Consider the following 19,928-nt stretch of genomic DNA (forward strand, 5'->3'; position numbering starts at 1 on the left):
TGAGCGAGGCCAGAGATCAAACCCACATCCTCATATGTGCTGGTCTGATTCGTTTCTGCTGAGCCACAACAGCAACTCCTCTGCTTTAGTTTTTAATGACATTGTTTGAATTGCCTCCCAGGGTACTAGAGGAAGGAGAAAAACAAAACAAAAAAACCTTAAATTTCCCTTTATTTGCCTAAAATTTCCATATTTGTCTGCTTTGCTTTGCTTCCTTTTCTTTTTGTGGGGGGTGTCTTTTAAAAAAAATATTTTGCTTCCATCATGTGCTAGGCACTAGTGATGCAGTTATTAGAATAATTCACTTTCTATATTCAAAAGACTCATAGTCTAAGAAGGGTGCCAATCACATAAAAAAATTACACACATAGCTCATTTTATAGCACTTCACCTTACTGTGCTTCATAGGTAATACAATAGTTTTAACAAATTGAAGGTTTGTGGCAACTCTGTGTCAAGCAAGTTGGCACCATTTTTCCAACAGTATTTGCTCACTTTGAGTCTCTTACATATTGGTAATTCTTGAGATATTTCAAACCCTCTGCCAGCAAAAAGATTACAATTTGCTGAAGGCTCAGATGATGGTTAGCATTTTTTAGCAATAAAGTTTTTTGTTTTTGTTTTTGGTCTCTTGTCTCTTTAGGGCCACACCCATGACCTATGGAAGTTCCCAGGCTAAGGGGTCAAATTAGAGCTGCTGCTGCTGGCCTACACCACAGCCCCAGCAGTGCCAGATCCAAGCTGCATCTGTGAGCTATACCACAGCTCATGGCAACACTGGATCCTTAACCCACTGAGTGAGGCTAGGGATTGAACCTGTGTCCTCATGGTCACTAGTCAGGAACTCCAATAAAGTACTTTTAACTTAAGGTGTGTACATCGGGGTGTGACTTTTTTGACGTTATGTTATTGCACACTTCCTATAGTATATAGTAAATAAAACTTAAAAACTGGGAAGCTAAAAATTTCATGTGACTCACTTTATTGCAGGGACCTGGAGCTGAATGACAGTATCTCCAAGGTCTACCTGTATGACATGTGATATGTGCTGTAACTCTTCTTTGTGTACAAAGAGGAAACCACTGCTTTGTCTTCGGTAGGGTTGGGGAGGGAGGCTCATGGAAGGCTTCATAAAGGAGGTGACCTTGAGTTGGGTTTGGGAAGATGACGTGGACATCGAGGCAGGGTGGGGAGAGTGTTCCAGACAGAGGAGATTGGAAGGTTCAGTGAACACTTGCGCATTCACGATTTTATTGATTTCAGTACCATTTATTTCTTATCTCTGAGAAGTGCTAATGCTTTTAATGAGCCTCATGTCTTCCTATTAGTCTTTCACTCCTGCTCTCTCACTTTTCCCCTTGTTTAGTGGGAGCCCATGAAGCCATTAATGGAAGCCACGTTACCCGGGCATCGGACCATGAACCCCTGTCCTGTGTGGGAACGGAAGAATGGCCTCGTGTACCTATTCTTCATCTGTGTGCGGGGCCACGTCACTGAGTGTCAACAGATCGTATCGGGCAGGAATGCTGCCCGCCTCTGCTTCATCTGCAGTCAGGATTCTGGCTGTTCGTGGAGTGAGGTGAGGGACCTGACCGAGGAGGTCATTGGCCCGGATGTGGCGCATTGGGCCACATTTGCTGTGGGCCCGGGGCATGGCATCCAGCTGCAGTCGGGGAGGCTGGTCATCCCTGCATACACCTACTACATCCCTTACCGGTTCTTTTGCTTTCGGTTCCTTTACAAAGCCAGGCCTCATTCCCTGATGATCTACAGTGATGACCTAGGAGCCACATGGCACCATGGCAGGCTTATTAAGCCCACGGTGACAGTGGAGTGCGAAGTGGCAGAGGTGACCAGTAGGGCTGGTCAACCTGTGCTATACTGTAGTGCCCGGACACCAAACAGGTGTCGGGCGGAGGCGCTCAGCACTGACCATGGTGAATGCTTTCAGAGTCCAGCCCTGAGCCAACAGCTCTGTGAGCCTCCGCATGGCTGCCAAGGCAGCGTGGTGAGTTTCCAGCCCCTGGAGATCCCAAGTGGGCACCAGGACCCTGCTGGCAAGGACGTTCCTACCGTTCAACAGAGCCCTCTGCTGGGCAGTTCATGGAGGCCACAGCGGGGAGCTGGAACCCTGTCAGAATCATGGCTCTTGTACTCACACCCAACCAGTAAGAAACGGAGGGTCAACCTGGGCATCTACCTCAACCAGAGCCCTTTGGAGGCTGCCTGCTGGTCCCGCCCCTGGATTTTGCACTGTGGGCCCTGTGGTTACTCTGATTTGGCTGCCCTGGAGAAGGAAGGTTTGTTTGGGTGTTTGTTTGAATGTGGGGCCAAGCAGGAGTGTGAGCAGATTGCCTTCCGCCTGTTTACAGACCGAGAGATCCTGAGCCATGTGCGGGGGGACTGCACCAGCCCTGACAGGAACTCTGAGCCAGCTCAAAGCTAATTGGCTTAGGACCCAACTGTCGTTAGAAGGATTGCCCTGGGAGGCAACCACTGCCAGGACAGTGGAAGCCAGGATAGCAGAGGTTACCGAAGTCCACAGGGAATCCAAAAATGTAATACTCTGCTCCCGACCATTCTTCACTTCTCCTCCAAAGAGCAAAATGAAAATCATGCCATAGCTCCTGCAGTGGGAAGAGCACTGGACGGTGGGTTGAAAGACCATGATGTAGTTCTGGCTCTGTCACTGGCTTGCTCTGGGACTTTGGACATGTCACCTGAACTCTCTGGGCCTCAGGTCTCCATCTGTAGAATGAGAGGCTTGGTTCTGGGATTTTTTTACTTCTTCCCATTCCTAGGAGAGGCCCAGTGCCTGCATGCTCCCTGATCAGCAAGTCCTGGCTGCATATGGGACTCTGATCTCAAAATGGAAGTCCAATGACTCAGCTTTTCCAATGGCTTGCCACTTATCCAAGCATGAAGTTACAAGCAGATGTCCCGGCACAAAGGAAGGTCCAGATGGACTGTCCTGTTTTTAATAACAAAACACCCACACCCTTCTAATCATGCTCAGAGCTCTCCAGGCTCTCTAGAGAAGCTGGACAGAACAGTAGAATCATGAGGTCACCTATGTTCTCCAGCTTTGCAGCTCTGCTCAAGCTTCCCTGCCTCAGCCCGCAAGCATTCTCTCCGACAGAGAAAATGAGAAGCTCAGTGTCCCAGTGGTCCTTGATAGTGGTACTTCTGGACTCTGATGGCATGACTCCTATGAAAGATGAACTGGAAGTTCATTTATTAGGACAGTTCTTAATGGGAAAAGGACATTCGTTAGGACTGTAAAGCACTGGACAAAACTTCCCACGGTCTCTGCCCTCGAGGAGCTCACAGGTGGTAGGGTTGGAAGAGGAAGAAGATAAATGCAACTGGTGGGGCAGTTTGTAGATGCTGGGCTCTAAGTTAGGAGTGATGGTAGCTCCTAATGTCATTATCTTAGTTGCATCTTCCTTGGTTCCTGGAGGCATCTGCCCCGGGCTTGTCCACGCTGCTGGGTTTCTCAGTTTGTTTTTTCCAGGGTGCTGTCTGGGCCCATCAGGAAGCTCTCCAGACTCCCAAACCTCTGCATCAGGCCTGTGTGTTTGGATCTACCAAAATCACTGATGGGGAAGGAGGGAATGCTTCTCTGTCTGGGGCTGAACTTTGCCAGAGCCGGGTCTCTCAGATGACAGCAGATGGCTGCTCTTATTTTAGGTCGTTTCCCCCCTCGCCTGTTACTGTGACAGACATTTCTATCATGAGAGATTTCTTTTTTGTCCCTGTTTTGGGTGGGTATTGCCCTAAACAGGTGCCAGGTGCATATATTTGGGTGCTGGGTAATGATCCTGGAGAGCAGGTTTGAGTCATGACGCACAGCCTAGGGGGCCAGGGGTTGCAGACACACCAGTCAGATGGCAGAAAGTCCTACGGCATGAAAGGAGAGATTAATAACTTCACCTACTTCTGCATATGGCTTAAGCCCAGGGCTTAATGTGGCTTTTAAAAATCCCCCCAGCCTCCCATACATGTGCCAAAGTTATCTTCCCAATACCTGGTTATGATCATTCATTTACTCATTTGTCTGTTTATCTATTTCTCCAGTTGGGTGCCTGTGCATAATGTGAGGTCCTTTCTGTTGCCATTCCCTGGTTGAAAATCACTGCCTGGTTGAAAAGCAATAGCTCCACCTGGCCGGCTGAAGGGTGTTTACATTTAGCCTGGCATGTGGGACCTTCAGCAGGTGGGAGAAATGGTGACTAGTCATCTCTACTTCTCTATGTGAAGCCGCCGTCAGAGAGGACCTCTGTCAAGTTGGCAAGTGGAGAGGGGTGGGGCTCCGGGAGTGGGCAGAGTTGAGGGTACAGGTAGGAACTGGGGAGGGGAGAGAGTTGAAAGGGAGGCCCCCTCCTCTGAGTAGTAGCAACTCCTCCGTCAGCACAGCTTTCCTGAGCATACCTCAAGTAGACAGGAATGGGGAGGTGGCTAAGTTATACAGCCAGAGTTGAGGGTGGAGAAGATAACATGGGACTCCTTCGGGACCATCCAAAAAGGGAGTCAAGGAAGGGAGCCAAGTCTAATGCCACTGAGGACCACAGATGTCCAGTTGTCCTAAGATATCTCATCCATCTTTCAGTTGCCTCTTTCTTCTTCCTCTTTGCCTCATGTTTGCTTCTCCTTGAAGACTAGCAGTGAAACTTTTTTTGTATGTGTCCTTTTTTTTTTTTTTTTTAGGGCCACATCTGCAGCATATGGAAATTCCCAGATTAGGGGTCAAATCAGAGCTGTAGCCGCCGGCCTACACCACAGCCACAGCCATGTGGGATCTGAGCCAAGTCTGCAACCTACACCTCAGCTCATGGCAACACCAGATCCTTAACCCACTGAGCAAGGCCAGGGATCGAACCTGTGTCCTTATGGATACCAGTCGGGTTCGTTTCCACTGAGCCACGACGGGAACTCCAACAGTGAAACTCTTAATAGGTGAAGGACCTATGTGTGTGTTTCAAGTATAGCAAGAAAAGAGGACTGGGGGCAGGGGCCATCCAGGATAAGGATTAGGGAAAGGAGCAGAGGGGTGACAGCAGCTTTGAAGGAAAAAAAACAGCAAGTGGGAGTCCTAGCACCTTTAGGAAGAAAGAGAAAGGGGCACAGACAACGCCTGGGCTGGAGAGATAGTGTGGGTGGTGGCTGCTATGAAGGCAAAATGACAGCAGGCTAGAGCTGTTGCTGAAATGTGTGGGAAGGGAAAGAGGCCCACACCGGTCAGGCTGCACAAGTTCTGACGCAACCTGTAACTTTAAGCTCTCTGTGTGCCAGGTGACAAGCAGAAAGGGCTGTAGGCACTCCACCTCGTCAGGGTCCTCAGGGCCTGGGACCTATACCAGGAATTGGTTCCCTAACAGCCAGTTTCAGCCACAGCATGTTGGGAAAATGCAAAGATAGAGCAGGTGATGGCAGCTGTGAAGAAAAGAGGAACGCAGACTGGAGGCCTCCAGTCTAGCAGCATGAAGAGAAGACTGTGTAGGCTGTGGTCCCGAGGCCCGGGCCCTGTCCTCGGACCCTTAGGATGGACCCATCCAGCGCAGATGGCCCTCTGTTAGGGGTGCAGGAAGGCCCACCTAGGGGCCTCCCACTGGTATGCACCCAGACCAGCCTCCTCATTCAGCCACTGGCCCGGCTTATGCTAACGCCTGGTTCACTCACTCCTGGGCCCCTAACGTTTACTGCAGGCCTTTGTAATTTGGACCTGCTCCTCCTGATCACCAGGCTCCCCTCAGATACCCACAGGGTGTCATGCAGCTGCAGCCAGGGATAAGCAAGCTGGCACAGAGGTGGGCCCGAGGGCAGCAGGGCTCATTACTTCCACTTTGGGCAGATTAGGCTGCTAAGACTTCTCCAAAAAGCTGCAAAGCTTCCCCACTGCATTACCCAGTGGCTGTCGCGTTATCCTTGCCTGTGCTGCCAGAATGCATGGCCCGAGCTCCTTGGTTCTTAACCCAGGCTGCCCTGAGTTATTGTCTGTGTTGGGAACTCCCTGAGGGCCAAGTCCGTCTCACACCTCTCTGCATCCTTTTTACTTTGAACCACAGTGACTTATTTTTAAATACATTTTTCTTTCCTATTTTGAATTCCCTGAAGGTAAGGACTGTGTCTGACGCCTCTCTGTCCTCTGCACCTCGCATGGGGCCTGGCATAGAATAGACAGCAGTAAAGGTGTGCTGAATGAACAAAGGGGTCAAAGACCCTTGGCCTTCTGGAGCTGACTGAAAGGGCAGGCGAGTCCCCCCATGGGAGGAGGGGTTGTGTCCCTCTGTGGCTGGCACGGCACTCTCAGCCTATTGAATGCTGGGTCCAAATGAGTCTCCTCTGTGGGGACCTACATCCAGGCCAGTCACACAGCACTTGCCGCAAGTGAGCTGCTCTCAGGCTTCAGCTTGCGTCCTGCCTGGCTGTCCCAGGATCACAGCCCAAGCCTAAAGCCAAGCTTTGACTTGGGGCTTCTCACTGCACTGGAATCCCCCTCTGTGGCAGAGTGGATTCTCTGGGACTCAGGGAGATACCAGGGCTCAGTGCGTTTGGGTGTGCTTTGGCTTTGTGATGCCAAGTGCCAGAAATGCTCTCTGTACTATAAGAACCACCATGACTCTTGGAAACAAGGAAGATGAATAAATAGCTTAATTCTGATGGCTACTGTTTTGTTGTCATTGAGGAAACAGTGAGACATTTATCACCCTGATACTTATATTTAGTTTGCAGCCAACTACTTTCAAAAAATGAATTTGAGGCACTTTCTTGCTTTTCATAAGAACTTTAACTTTCCGAAAACCTGATTAATAATAATCCTTTGCATTTTCACACACTGTCATTTGAACATAGTTTCCTTCTGAGAGAAGCAGGGCAGAGATTAGCGTGACTGGTTTGGCTGCATATTACATACTAGCCATTAAGTGGAGGACTTAGGATGCACAGAATCACCCCTGGCTGACACCAGCCCCATGCTTGTCACTGCGTGTCTTTCTATTTTGAAAATAACCTTGAGGTTATTCTTAAATGGAAGCTGGAGAGGCCACACATATTTTCCTCAGTTAAGTGGGGTGATAGCTTTAACTTAACTCATGGTTTTTGCTTGACGGTTTGTCCCATTGAAATGCTTAATGCACTGCTGAACTTTGTCAAATGTTTCAGCAAAAATCCTCAAGTTCTACTTAAGTAGGTCAATCTGCTTTCTTAAATTGACTATTGAAAAACTTTCAAATGAGCCTTTCGTCATAACACTAAGTAATATAAAGATGAAAGAATAAATGAAGTTCTGAGAACTTCTCATTTTCCTCTTAAAAATCATTTTACAGGGAGTTCCCATCATGGTGCAGCGGAAACGAATCCAACTAGGAATGATGAGGGTGTGTGTTCGATCCCTGGCCTTGCTCAGTGGGTTAAGGATCTGGCACTGCCATGAGCTGTGGTGTAGGCTGGCTGTTGTAGCTCCTATTGACCCCTAGCCTAGGAACCTCCATATGCCTCGAGTGCAGCCCCCCCCAAAACTGTTTTACAATAATTATTTATATTATCACTTTTTAAAATCCAATGATCTATTTTATTCTTGTACGTTCTGTTGGATTACTAACAGGGACCTGTGGGTTTGAGAGGAATGTGCACTACTATATAAAGTCTAGTGCTTAGTTTATTAAACTCATTCAATAAAACATTGAAAACCTCTTGAATATTTAAACAGTGACAAATTTGATTAAACTGCTTAAATATAATTACCAGTTACAAATTTAGTATAGCTGATCCTTTTGAATATTTCAAATAGTAGGTAAGATTTGCATAAATCTAATGAGTATAAAACATATCCTTATACCAAAAATGGAGTACAAGAGAGCGGATGCCATGGATTTAACTTTGGGAGTTCTTTCAGACCTCTTTAGAGTTTTAGTAACTTGAAGATTTTGTCCCCTTATCTTCCTAGGGATTTAGTAATAGCATATTCGAAGGAAGAAGAATAGCATTTCAGGTAAACTCTCTGTTTTGCTGGGAGCATTAAACTGGGAAGTTTGGAGGCCTGGGAACACAACGAGCCATCTCGCCCTCAGCCAGGGGACAATGCCTGTATGGGGCAGAAGCCTGAAAGAACTGAGCCAGGCAACGCCAGTCCTGATGTCATCCACGAGGATCCTCCCTGTTACGGGAATCTGACCCCCGACCTTTGATTTTTATTTATTTCTTAAGCGAATATGGACTGGATGTATATAGCTTGCAACCAGGGGAATATAAACTTTGATTACTTGGTACCACAACCTGTCAGTCACTCCCTGGAGCAGAACTACAAGCTGTGAGAAATGTCAGTTGAGTCTACTAAAGTTTGACAGTGTTACCTGAAGGGTATATTACCAGGAGAGACACTGGGATGGAATGGAGAAAGGACCAGACTAGGAAATCAGGAGTCCAGGGTCTTGGCCTGACCCGATGGGCCCTCTCTGGGAACCCATTTATTCACCTATGGCAGGAGCATGCTCCGAGCCCTGAGATTCACCTCGGAGTCGTGTGGATCTGATGAGCTAGCGAATCCTCAAAAGAATTTAGGAAATGGAGTCATTTACTGTAGATAGGGGATAAATGACTTCACTCCTTCACCTTCACTGGCAACACTGGACAGTTAGGCTGAAAACGAGGGCGATGGATGGAGGGGAGGAGAGGAAGGCATGGCCCACTGAGGAGGGCTCGCCAAAGCTGGACAGCCATCTGGCCTTGCCTCCGTCGCATCCTCAGCAAACCACAGGCTTTATGATTTTGCCCAATTTTCTGACTTCGCCCCAGACCTTTTGCTCCCTTACTAAGGAATGGCCCAGCCTGTATATAGAAAAGGAAATCTCAGCTTCAAGTAGGAAGGGACTTGGTCTGAGTCATTGCTATTCCCCATTCCCACTGCAGGGCCAGGTTATAGCACAACGTGGGAAAGACGATGCGAGGGGCGTAACACTGATAAAGTGCCTGCTGTCTGCTTAGAGGTATACATAGATTCTCCCATTTCATTCAACAATCACATGATATATTGCAAGGTCACACACCTGTAAGTAATGGAGTCTATAATTTTGCCATATGGCAAATAAGGAGCAGAACTCTTGGTGATGCTTACCCTGCAGGTTGCTACAAAGCAGAGGCAGTGCCTCTTAGGTCCTTGGAACAGGGTGGGCATTCTGCAGCTAGTAAGAGGCTGCTGCTTCTGCTGATCCCTGTGATAGTAAGTTCTCTAGAGTGGCCTCTCAGACCGAAGGTCTTCCCCTTCTGTTTCATCCAAGAGAAAGGCATTAATTTCTCCCCTTGGGAACCTAGATCCAGCTGGAAATTACTTTCCAATACCCTCAACCTTCAGTGCAGCTGCCTTCCAAGTCCCAGAGTCATCCTAAACATAGATTTTGTTGTCATCAACTAGGAATAGAAACACAAATGAGAGCATAAGCTCCTTTGAGGGGTAAACATAGAACTTTGGTAGCAGGTGAAGCTGACCTAGTGCAGAGTGAGGTCAGGAGCCTGTGCGCACTGGGTGGGTCTCCGACTGAGCCGCAAGTTGGAGATAGTGAGGCTGCCTCTGCATTTCCCCACTGTGGGCCAGTCCCTGGGGCTGCACCCTGTGCCAGGCCTGAGGCCATCATGCAAGGTGGGTGGTCCTTCAGCACTGTCTCTAATCCTCGCAACAACCAGGATGGCAAGACATTGTCTCTGCCCTACAGACGAGGAAACTGAGCCTTGGAAAGGATAAACGACTTGGCAGTTAACTGTAATTTCTTCATCTGTAAAAACTAGGATACTAAGGGAGTTTTCGTTGTGACTCCACAGGTTATGAACCCAACTAGTATCCATGAGGATGTGGGTTCAATCCCTGGCCTCGCTCAGTGGGTTAAGGATCCAGTGTTGTCCTGAGGTGTGATGTAGGTCACAGATGCAGCTCAGATCTGGCATTGCTGTGGCTGTGGTGTAGGCTGGCAGCTGCAGCTCTGGTTTGATCCCTACCCTGGGAACTTCCATATGCCACAAATGCGGCCCTAAATAAAGAAAAGAAAACAACAAAAACAAAAAGAACTAGGATACTAAAAGTACCCCAAAGCGATGTTGAAAGTTCTGTGAGATAAGGTATTTAAACTTACAAGTTACCAAGTGCCTGGCACGCAGCAGATACTCAGAAAATGGAAGCCGCGGTAATTATGGTCTTGCCCTGCAGTAATTAGGTTAGCCCATCACGTGCCCACGGAAGTGCTTCTAAGCTTGTGTGTGCCTATGCATCACCTGAAGAGTTTTTTTTTTAGTTGTCTCCTGCCCTCTGCCTACTCCAGAATCTAGCTCAGCAGGTTTGGGGTGGGGCCTGAGAATTTGCATTTCTACCAAGTCCCCAAGCAATGCTGATGCGGCAGATGCATGACCTGCTCTTCACTGCTCCCCTCACCTGCCACCTCCACACCCTCACCAGCCCTGTGGGGTGGGAGGAACAGAGATGGCTAGTACTGCTGTCCATGTGGTCCCCTTCAGTCTGACCCTGGGTCTCGTCTGAATTGGCATGTTCTGCCCTTAGCAGTCACACTGTGGCCACAAGGCAACGGTCCGCCTTACTGTCTCCTGACACCCCTTGCTTTGACTCCTTCTCCTCAGGGGCCTCAGACTTAGATTTCTTTCAGGTCAAGCCATTGCAAAATGGTTAGAAAGCTGCAGCACCTGTCCTACGACTTTGTGTGCTTGACATGAAAGCTCAGGTACCTGTTGCTGAAGTTGAATGATGGATCTAGGCCATGGAGTTTGCATAAGGTTAAGTCCTATGGATAGGTAGGAGCTCTGAGGGGGAGGCGCTATGTCCACTAGTGGCTCCATCGGAGACCTGCCCAGTGCCCACTTGTTCACCATACTATTCCATCTCCTAGCATAGTAGGTGCTCAATAAATACGTTTTTAAAAAAAGTTGCATTGAGGTGTAGTTGATTTGCATGGTTGTGATAATTTCTGCTATACAACAAAGTGATTCAGTTATACACAGACACACATGTATGTATGTATGTTCACCGTATTATCCCATCCCCGAGCATTGCGGGTGCTCAATCCTTACTGGAATGAATGAATGAATGAATGGCCATTTCCATTTTCATTCACTTGGAGAAGTAGAGATCCTCCAGATTTGGGAACTCAAAGGTGGGGCTGAGGTAGGATGGGACGCTGCTGCCTTTCCTGACCTCATTCCTTTGGTGGGACTTCATGGCATCTAAGTGACCTAGAGGAGGATCACTGGTCATCCTGGATTCAGGAAGGTGCCATTATGGCACCCGGATTAGAGCTGAGGGACACCTTCTTTGTCACTTCAGCAAAATCCAGGTTCATGCCACATTTTGTGCTTTTACTCAAAAACCTTTCCTAAAGCCTGATCTAACACTGCAGGCTGGCTTCCACTAGGTTGTTGGCACTGCGGGATAACTGGGTAAGCGTACTTGACCTGGAGCCTTGGCAGTGGAGAGTGAGGCTCCCACAAGCCAGCGTGGTAGTGGCAACAGGAATCAGAGAAGACCTAAAGGGGACACTGAATCTACCACCTTTCACCCCTCATGTAAAGATTCCCTTTGCAGGAGAGTAACTTTTTTTTTTTTTTTTTTAATACAACTCTCAGGAGGTTGTGTTAGGGCTGGGGAGTAGGGTTGCAAGTCTGGTTTCTGGGCCAGGGAGTATCCCAGTGCTCCAGGGGTTGCTGATGGAGGGCAGAAGCCTCATACTAAGCTCAGGTCTTCATCACACCTTCATGGACCCAATGGGACCTGAGAAGGGTCCATAGCAACAGACACACTTGTACTCGCTGGGGAGCTGAGGCTGATCCTGCCAACTAGGAAAAGATGGGTTTCAGAGTCAGGAGCTCAGGTAAGAGATGCATTTGGACAGAGCTGCTCTTTTGGTATAGCACACAAAAGTGTCTGGCCAATGGGCAAGGGGGCCTGAAATCCAGCTAGTGCAGAGCCATGTACTCCCCAAGCCATGTACCTGTAAGGCTGCAACCACCCAGAGGGCACACCTTCTTCTAATGAGTACAGGGCAGACGTGGGAAACCCTGGGTTTGAGTGTCTGAGATTGGGCTGAGCATGGCTACCTGAAAGCTCAAGGCTTGGGAGCCCAGGTCTGGCTTCTCTGGGGGATTCTAAGAGAGGGTGATTTGGGCCTAGGATTGCTTTCCTGCATCTAAATTGAGAGCACTCACCTCCTCCGCTGTCTCGGAGGTGATCCTTGCTCTGAGTCTGACTAGGACAAGACCTGAGTGTATCCAACCTTTGCTAAGGGGCCTGCCCAAGAGAGGTATGTCAGCACAATTGTTCAGTTTAATGCCCACTATTGCCATGTAAGGCTGGCATCATTGGATATATTTTAGATGAGAAAAACGAGGCCCAGAGGGTGACTTGCCCAAGGTCATACAATTAAAGTCAAGCCTGGATCTAAGCCTGGGAGCCCCCAGACCAGGATTTTGCCTGTGGCCCCATGGCACTGCCAACAGTGACCACCAGATGGCAATCTCCTCCAACTCCCCACTGGCCACAGACACCCTGGACTCTTCAACAGCAGTGCCTGGAGTTGGTGACAGGGCAGCAATCTGTCAGTCTTTCAAAACCATCCTGCAGCATCACAATAAGTGACTAACTCTGCTGTCCCCAAGGAGAAATGGATGCCCTGAGGTGGGCAGTGGCTTTCCAGAGGAGGAAATTCTGGGTGTGTGCCTGATCTGCTTCTGTCCTGCTCTGTTTGAGATCAGTGGACCTACAGACCTGTCTCGTCCACTGAGGTATGGTGGGCGTGGTTTTCCTGGCACAGCATGCTTCCCCCTCTGCCCCCTCTGTTGCCAAGACCTCACTCAGAGATGGCAGCTGAGTTTTCCTTTGCTTCTGTCAGAGGCCCAAGGCCTGGCCCTGTCTATGGATGGCGTCACCCTTAGGTGGTCCGAGGTCATCTGTCCTGTCCACGGATCCTGCCCCTGTTCTCGCCTGTGTGTTCTTGGGTGGAGCGTGGGAAGGCCAGGAAGGCCGGGAGGCATCCTCTGAGTCCACTGCTCATGCTCCTTTCATCCCTGGTGCTGGACAGTTGCCTGCAGTGGGAGTCCTGCCCTGCAGGCCTCATCCCCATCTCTGCGCAACTCAGGGGCTGCCCCGGGGTGGGCTTGTGGGTTCCCAACTCCCCAAGCTTGCTGCCCACCCTCAGGCTCACCCACTCCTCTCAGGAGCTCTGGGACACTCCGCTCTCCATCATGGCAGTGACTTCTCAGCACAAAGAGAGCACGTCTTACAAGGCTGCTGCTCACTTCTGCCCCCACAGCCCATCCTGTCCTGTGTCCCACATGCTCCTTCACGTCTGTCTTTATGGAGTGTGTGCAGCCTTCAAGCTCCGCTCCTCAGCTTGGGGCCTGGTGCTGCCATTCCTCAAACCAGAGCCTCAGGGAAAGGCCACTCAACATCATGTCAGGTAACAGTCAAGACAGCTACCTGGGCGCGTCCCGAGAGGGTTTCATTCCGAAGTGAGGGAGACCAGCGGGGCCTTCACTGGGGCAAGGACCTGCCATTTGAGCTCTGTGTCCCCAGCACCCACCAGAAGCCTGCATGGAACAGGCACTGGGGACACTTTATCACAAGAATGAGGCACCCCTCCCATACACCAGATTAGATCCGGTTGCCTCTCAGAGCTGGACGGGTCCCCACGCTCCCTCCACAGGCAGGCAGTGTGGAGAGCAGAACAAATATTTACCAAGGGTAGCCATGCAGTTTCTCTCGGTCCCATGCCTCTCCCATGATTTTTGTAAATCCATGTATTATTCTTAATATTTTTCTTTAGCATATTTTATGTCTATACCTAATTTCACTGTCTTTTAGGTAATAATACGCAGGAGATCACAGGTTTGATACATTGGTCGTATTTTTCCTTCTACACATTTAATATGTAGCCAATAAAACAAACATCCTATGTACCACCAGTGAGGTGTGTGCCACGCTGGGGTTAGTTTCCCCAAACCGTATAAGATCGATACTACTTCTGTCTGACAGGTAAAGAAACAGAAGCTCAGAGAGGTGAACTGACTTAACCAAAGTCACACAGACTCTTCTGATCTTGGCCCCATGACCTACAGTTAGGCGAGGGGAGGGAGGACTGTGTGCTTAGGGGGACGATGGGCAGAGGGGGACGGGAGGGGGTGGGGCAGCCACCCAAGAGATGTGAAAGAAGACAGGAAAGATGGGAGGCGGGGAGCAGCGCCCCCTGTTAAAAAGGCAAATGACCTGAGTCACAATGTCCTATGCACAGTAATGGCCATGAAAATAGCTGCAGATTTGCCTGCATTTGTGTGACCAAGATTTATTGTGCTAGCAACTCCGGTAATTGGATGGTGAGAGCACTGCAGCTGGGACTGTTGGCTGGAGATTAATTGTTAGGGAGGATGGGGAGTGGACTGGACGATGCCCAGCAGTGGAGACTGTAAGTCACTGGACCAGCAGGCGGGTGGATCTTAGAAATCCCTTGCCTTCTGGACCCTTCCCCACTCAGCTGAGACCCAGGGAGGGAGGCCACTGGCCCAGAGCCACAGCCATCCCACAGGTGAGGGCTCTTCTCTGAGTGGCAGCTTCCTCCTGGGGGAGGACAGGCAGCTGTAGTGGCAGGAGGTGCCGAGGCTTAGACTTAAGAGGTCAGGGGGGAAAGCCCAGCTTTGTCTCTTACTGGGTACTTCGCTTTGGGAAGGACTTTATATGTATCTCCGAGTCTCAGTTTTCCCAGCTGTAAAATGGGGATGACAGGACTGACTTTACTAGGAAGTTGTGAGGTTTCAAGGGGATTATTGGGCCTTATGTAGACCTGGGACCCACTCTGGGGGAACGTATTCTCACCATCACTGCTCAGATCTGGCCTTCGTCCCCCCATCTGCATCCTGCAAGCCCCTTTATCCTCTCCCCAGAGCCCTAAAATGTCATGCCCAGCCACTGTGGGTGTTTTCCACATGAATGCCAAGAGTTCCCAGAGGGGTGGGAAGACTCAAAGGGACTGGGGGGGTGAGGGATCCCAAGAAGGGGCCCTGAGGCGGGGTAGATTTGGGGAACAAAGCAATCCTCTCAGCCAGGAGAGCCTCTTGCTGGCACCTGACTGCGCTCCCACTTGGCAGGACTCTGGGATTTAAGGAGCAACAGCGTCTAAGGGTAAGAACCAGGGATGAAGAGAAGGGGCCCTGGCCTAATTGGGGCTCAGGAAGGAGGAGACAGGGCTCTGGAGAAAGAAGGTTCTTGGATTCTAATTCTAGCTCTACCCCTTAGCCTGCTAGCTACGTGACTTTTTAAGTCATTTCCCACCCCAGCCTTAGTTTTCTCATCTGCCAAATGGGAATATACTTTATCTGGATTTCTTCAGAGGCAAAGGACAGAAAAATAATGGAGCCCAATCAAACAAAGGGGAGTTGGGGAAGGAGGAAGCTTCAAGGACTGGAACCAGACCTAGACCTTGGGAGGAACAGAGGCTACCTGGGGGGCCGGTGTCTCTCTTCATCTCTCCGCCCGTGGATCTCGGCTGCTGTCTGCTCATAGGCTGAGTCTGCCCTCTCTTCTCTGCCTCTCTCTTCTCGTTCCTCAGAGACCCTGCTCCCCACGACCTTTGCACATGACCTCTCACAGCTACAACCCAATGCCATGGCTCCTCCCTCTGAACCACGTTGCTGTTGTCACTTCTTATGACCAGATATTCCCCATCCTTCCCAATTCACATACGTGACAGAGGGGATCTGACTGGCCCTGCTCCTTTGTCCTGCCCAACCTTGACAATGACTGCAGAACCACTTAGGGTCTGCACCTGATCAGGGGGTCACAAGGCCTCATAGATCTGGGGGAGGGACAGGCGCCTGGAATGAACACGCCTCGGGGGGGGGGGGGTCTCAGGGTTGGATGAGGTTAGGGATGTAAATTGCCGCACCTGGCACCTGGCATACTGTGAGTGCTCAGAAGTAGGACAGAATGAAACTTAGAAATCCTCCTCTCAAACCATAGATCTTTCTCCTGGCCCCTTCCTCTTGCTTTTACCTTCATGGAGGCCTCCAGCCTCAGATCCCCTTATCCTCGAAGTTTCCTTGGCTTCTCTTCTTCTCCTGGCCAACCTGGACCTGGGATGGTGCGATCATTCCATTCAGACCCTCTGCAGAGCCCAGCACCCCCACCCTGCTCCTCAGCACACCTGCTCATGCTTAAAGCTCCAGGCCCAGACCAGCCAGGTCTATGCCACTGGGAGGGTGATCGCTGTAAGTTTCTACCAGTCATTGAGCACCTCTCAGTGCCTGGCCCTGTGCTAAGTGTTTTACCCATTTATGTTATTACTCATCACAATCGCTCTTGAGATGGAGCTCTGTCCAGATAAAAACATCAAGGTTTGGCTGGCACAGGGAGGTGCGCCCAGCTCTAACTCCAAAGAACAAAGCCCCTGGTGTGGGCTCTATTATCTTTCCTCTTTTCCAAGTGGAGTTTCCACAAGCCTCAGCAGTCTTTCCCCTCCTCTCTCTAGCTTTACAAGTTAGCTAACCGCTAGTCTGCACTGACCACAGATAGCTATCTTTTATCCAGCACTTCATATGTTCCAGGCACTGTCCTAAGCTCTTTACCTGTATCAACTCATCTGATCTTCATAATAACTTTCTGGGACAGGCACTGTCAGTATCCCCATTTTGGAAGACAGCTATGTTCACCACTGTACCACCAATGCTGCTAGTATCCCCGGTTTGGAAACAAGGAACGGACATTTCTGCCTTCGAGTAAGTAACTTGACCAAAGTCAAGCCGTCTTGATGATGCAGGTTTCAAAGCCAGACCATCTCCCTCTAATCCCTGAGCTGAACCACTGTGCTATATGGGGTATGGTGGCCATAGAGGTGCCCCTACGTGGGTTCCAAGCCCTGGAACCCATCTTCTGCCCACTCCCTTCAGGAACTGGTTCCCTCCATCACTCCTTCCTCTCTAAGCGCTCCCTCCACTGACTCCTTCGTGTTCAAGGTGTTTATGACTTTCCCATCTCACGGTACTCTACAACTACTCCTGTTTCTTTCCTATCACAGCACAGCCTGTTTTCTTGAAAACGTTTCTCCTCTTGCTGTCTACACTTCCTCGCCCCTCTTCACACTGGCTTCCCCTCCTCTCACTCCACCAAACTGCCCTAAGCCTATGGAGATTGTGCCCCACCTTTTCCAGAGGAAAACAATTTATGTCCATCAACAGCCTAAAAAAAAAACCCTGCCAATCAAACATGAAATTAGCTGAGTCAGTGGTAAAGCATATTACAATTCTGATAGTTCTACAACAAATTTTTCATCAAGATTAAAAAGAGGAGCAAAAACAAACACTGAGTACTCTGGTACAACCCACTTTATGATGGCCCTTGAGTTGAGTCTTCTCAATCCAGTTGGAGTTTTGCTTTTCTGTTAACGTGCACTGCAATATTATACCCAACTGATATGTCATCCAAGTGTAAAGGTAACATTCCACATGTCTTTCCAGGCAGCAACCGGCACTTGTGCTGTTCTAGTTCCCTTGCTCTATGCAGTTCTTACTCTTCACTCATTTAACATTCAGCCACATGGGTTCCTGCTGTGGGGCAATGGGATCGACAGCATCTTGGTAGTGCTGGGACACAGGTTTGATCCCTGGCACAATGGGTTAAGGATATGGCATTGCTGCTGCTGTGACATCAGTTGCAACTGTGATTTTGATCTGATCCCTGGCCTGGGAACTCCATATACTGTGGGCGGCCAAAAAACAAACATAAATATAACATAAAATAAAATGAAATAATATAATATAAAATAAAATAACATTCAGCCACAGTGGACCATGGCTTCTTCCTTGCTAACTACGATTTTATTAGAAAATAGCATCAGTTGCTCCCGTTATGGCTCACTGGAAATGAATCTGACTAGTAACCATGAGGACACAGGAAAAAAAAAAAAAAAGAAAGAAAAAAGAAAACAGCATCAAAATAAAGTCTTCTTTTCTTCTCGGTGGTTTCTCAGTTATCATACCTTCCTAACAGTCTTTAAGCGTTTCTCAGCCATTCTCTCTTCCTCCTACAATCTTCTGTTTTCTTCCCTTCACAGTGCTCCTCTACTTCCTTTTTTTTTTTTTTTTTTCTTTTTAGGGCCACACTCGCAGCATATATTTCCCAGCCTAGGGGTTGAATTTGAGCTACCACTGCCAGCCTACACCACAGCCAAAGCAACTCGGATCAGAGCCATGTCTGCAACCTACACCTCAGCTCTTGGCAATGCCGGATCCCTGACCCACTGAGCGAGGCCAGGGATTGAACCCACATCCTCACGGATACTAGTCAGATTCATTTAATCTGCAGCTACAAAGGGAACTCCTCTACTTCCTTTTTAACATTGCTGCTTTCCTTACCTGATTCAGGACTTCTGGAAGAGTTTGGATAGGATTCACTCATGCGCCAGGGTCAAAAAATGCCCCCAGGGCAGTGGGTAGGGCATGTATAGGCCCCTCCAACTGTTTGGTAACCAGGTGCCCATGAAGACTACAAGTTTCCAATGACAGCTGTCTGCCTGCTGGTTCTTAAACCTCTTACTCCCTGACCTTCCTAAAGCAATTCCATTTCTACAGGGCTGACTCACCTTGCACCACTGTGATCCCCTATGTGTACTCCTGCTGCTTTGGAATTCTCCAAAGTTCCAGCCTCAATCTTCCATTTGCGATACAAATTTCTTCTAATGACCTAATCTACTCACACAACTGTGACCAACTGTTTGTCAACAACTCCAAAATCTCCTTCTCCAGGCTGGGCTTGGCTCCACTTCCAGATATCCAACTGATCTCTAATTCAACCACCAAACACGTCCGCTGCTCCCACACCTGTGCTTCCTCCCATGCTCCATCTTTCCAGCCTCCCCGGCCTGAAGCCTGCACAGCTTCCTCTGATCCTCTCTGTCCTTTGCTTCCACATCCAAATAATCACAGGAATCAGATGGATGTTATGCCCTCTTAGACCTTCTGAAAGCTGTGCCTTCCTTTCCAGGAAGCAGGACACAGTAGCAACAGCATGAGCTTTAGTGATAAATCCTAAAGCGTGGGCTTTTGGGGTGGAAATCCTACCTCTGCCACTCATCATGTATGTGACTCTGGGCAACTCTATTTTGCTTTTTTTTTTTTTTAGGGCCACGCCTGCAGCATATGGAGTTTCCTAGGTAAGGGGTCAAATTGGAGCTGCAGTTGCTCACCTATGCCACAGCCACAGCAACGACGGATGCGAGCCACACCTGGAAGCTACACCCCAGCTCATGGCAAGGCCAGATCCCTAACCCACTGATTGAGGCCAGGGATAGAACCCTCATCCTCATGGATACTAGCTGGATTTGTTTTCCCTGAGCCACAGTGGGAACTCCTGGGCAACTCTTTAATTCACCCAGGGTTTAATTTTCTTATCCTAAAGATGGGGACAATACCCTCATCTGGAGAGTTGTTTAGGAGTTAGAAACGATGATGTAAACACCGAGCCTGTGCCTAGGAACACTGAACGGCAGCACTCATCACAATGATGAGCGTGATGACAGTGATGGCTTCCGGATTCACTATTCAGCGCTCTGATTTAGGACATTACCTCCTCTCTCTCCTGGACCATCAGCCTCCTCTCTGAACTCTCTGCCTTCACTCTCCACCACCACTCCCTGAAATCTGCTCTTCACAGTTACTGGAGAGATTTTTTTCCTAACATGCAAATCTGATCACGATACTCATCTACCTGAAATTCTCCTCTCCTGGTTTTCCTTCTACCTGGTGCCCCAGCCTCACCCAGGTCTCTAAGCACACGATGGTCCCTCACTGTGTTCTGCTGCGTTTCACTCAAGCAGTTGCCTCTGCCTCTGCCCGCACGTCTCCTTTCTCCCCCTCCCCTCCCTCCCTCCCGGCAAATCCTCATCCTTCATGCC

The 19,928-nt window shown here is 49.2% G+C and overlaps 1 protein-coding gene and 1 long non-coding RNA gene across 26 annotated transcripts in view; one reads left to right on the forward strand and one right to left on the reverse strand.

Annotated features, from left to right (window-relative positions):
- The window catches only part of NEU3 (neuraminidase 3), a 31,937-nt gene extending 21,884 nt beyond the window's left edge, over positions 1-10,053 (forward strand). For 9 of the 24 annotated variants that reach the window (XM_084975228.1, XM_084975225.1, XM_084975233.1 and 6 more), the window contains one exon: positions 1,367-6,664. In XM_084975228.1, the coding sequence (XP_084831354.1) occupies positions 1,367-2,446 (1,080 nt within the window). In that variant the 3' untranslated portion in view covers positions 2,447-6,664. Of the gene's footprint in view, positions 1-1,366; positions 6,665-7,405; positions 7,706-9,963 lie in introns of those variants that run through there. The other 15 variants (XR_014814702.1, XR_014814703.1, XR_014814705.1 and 12 more) reach the window with 4 other exon arrangements.
- Positions 1-19,928, reverse strand: part of LOC110255399 (uncharacterized) — a 59,398-nt gene that overhangs the window by 21,301 nt on the left and 18,169 nt on the right. The gene's annotated exons all lie outside the window — the stretch shown is intronic.

Source organism: Sus scrofa, chromosome 9 (assembly GCF_054392235.1).
Source record: "Sus scrofa isolate SSC_HxYL_T2T_F1_AM1 chromosome 9, Sscrofa_HxYL_maternal_Yorkshire_Landrace_v2.0, whole genome shotgun sequence".
In the NCBI taxonomy this organism is placed as follows: Eukaryota; Metazoa; Chordata; class Mammalia; order Artiodactyla; family Suidae; genus Sus; species Sus scrofa.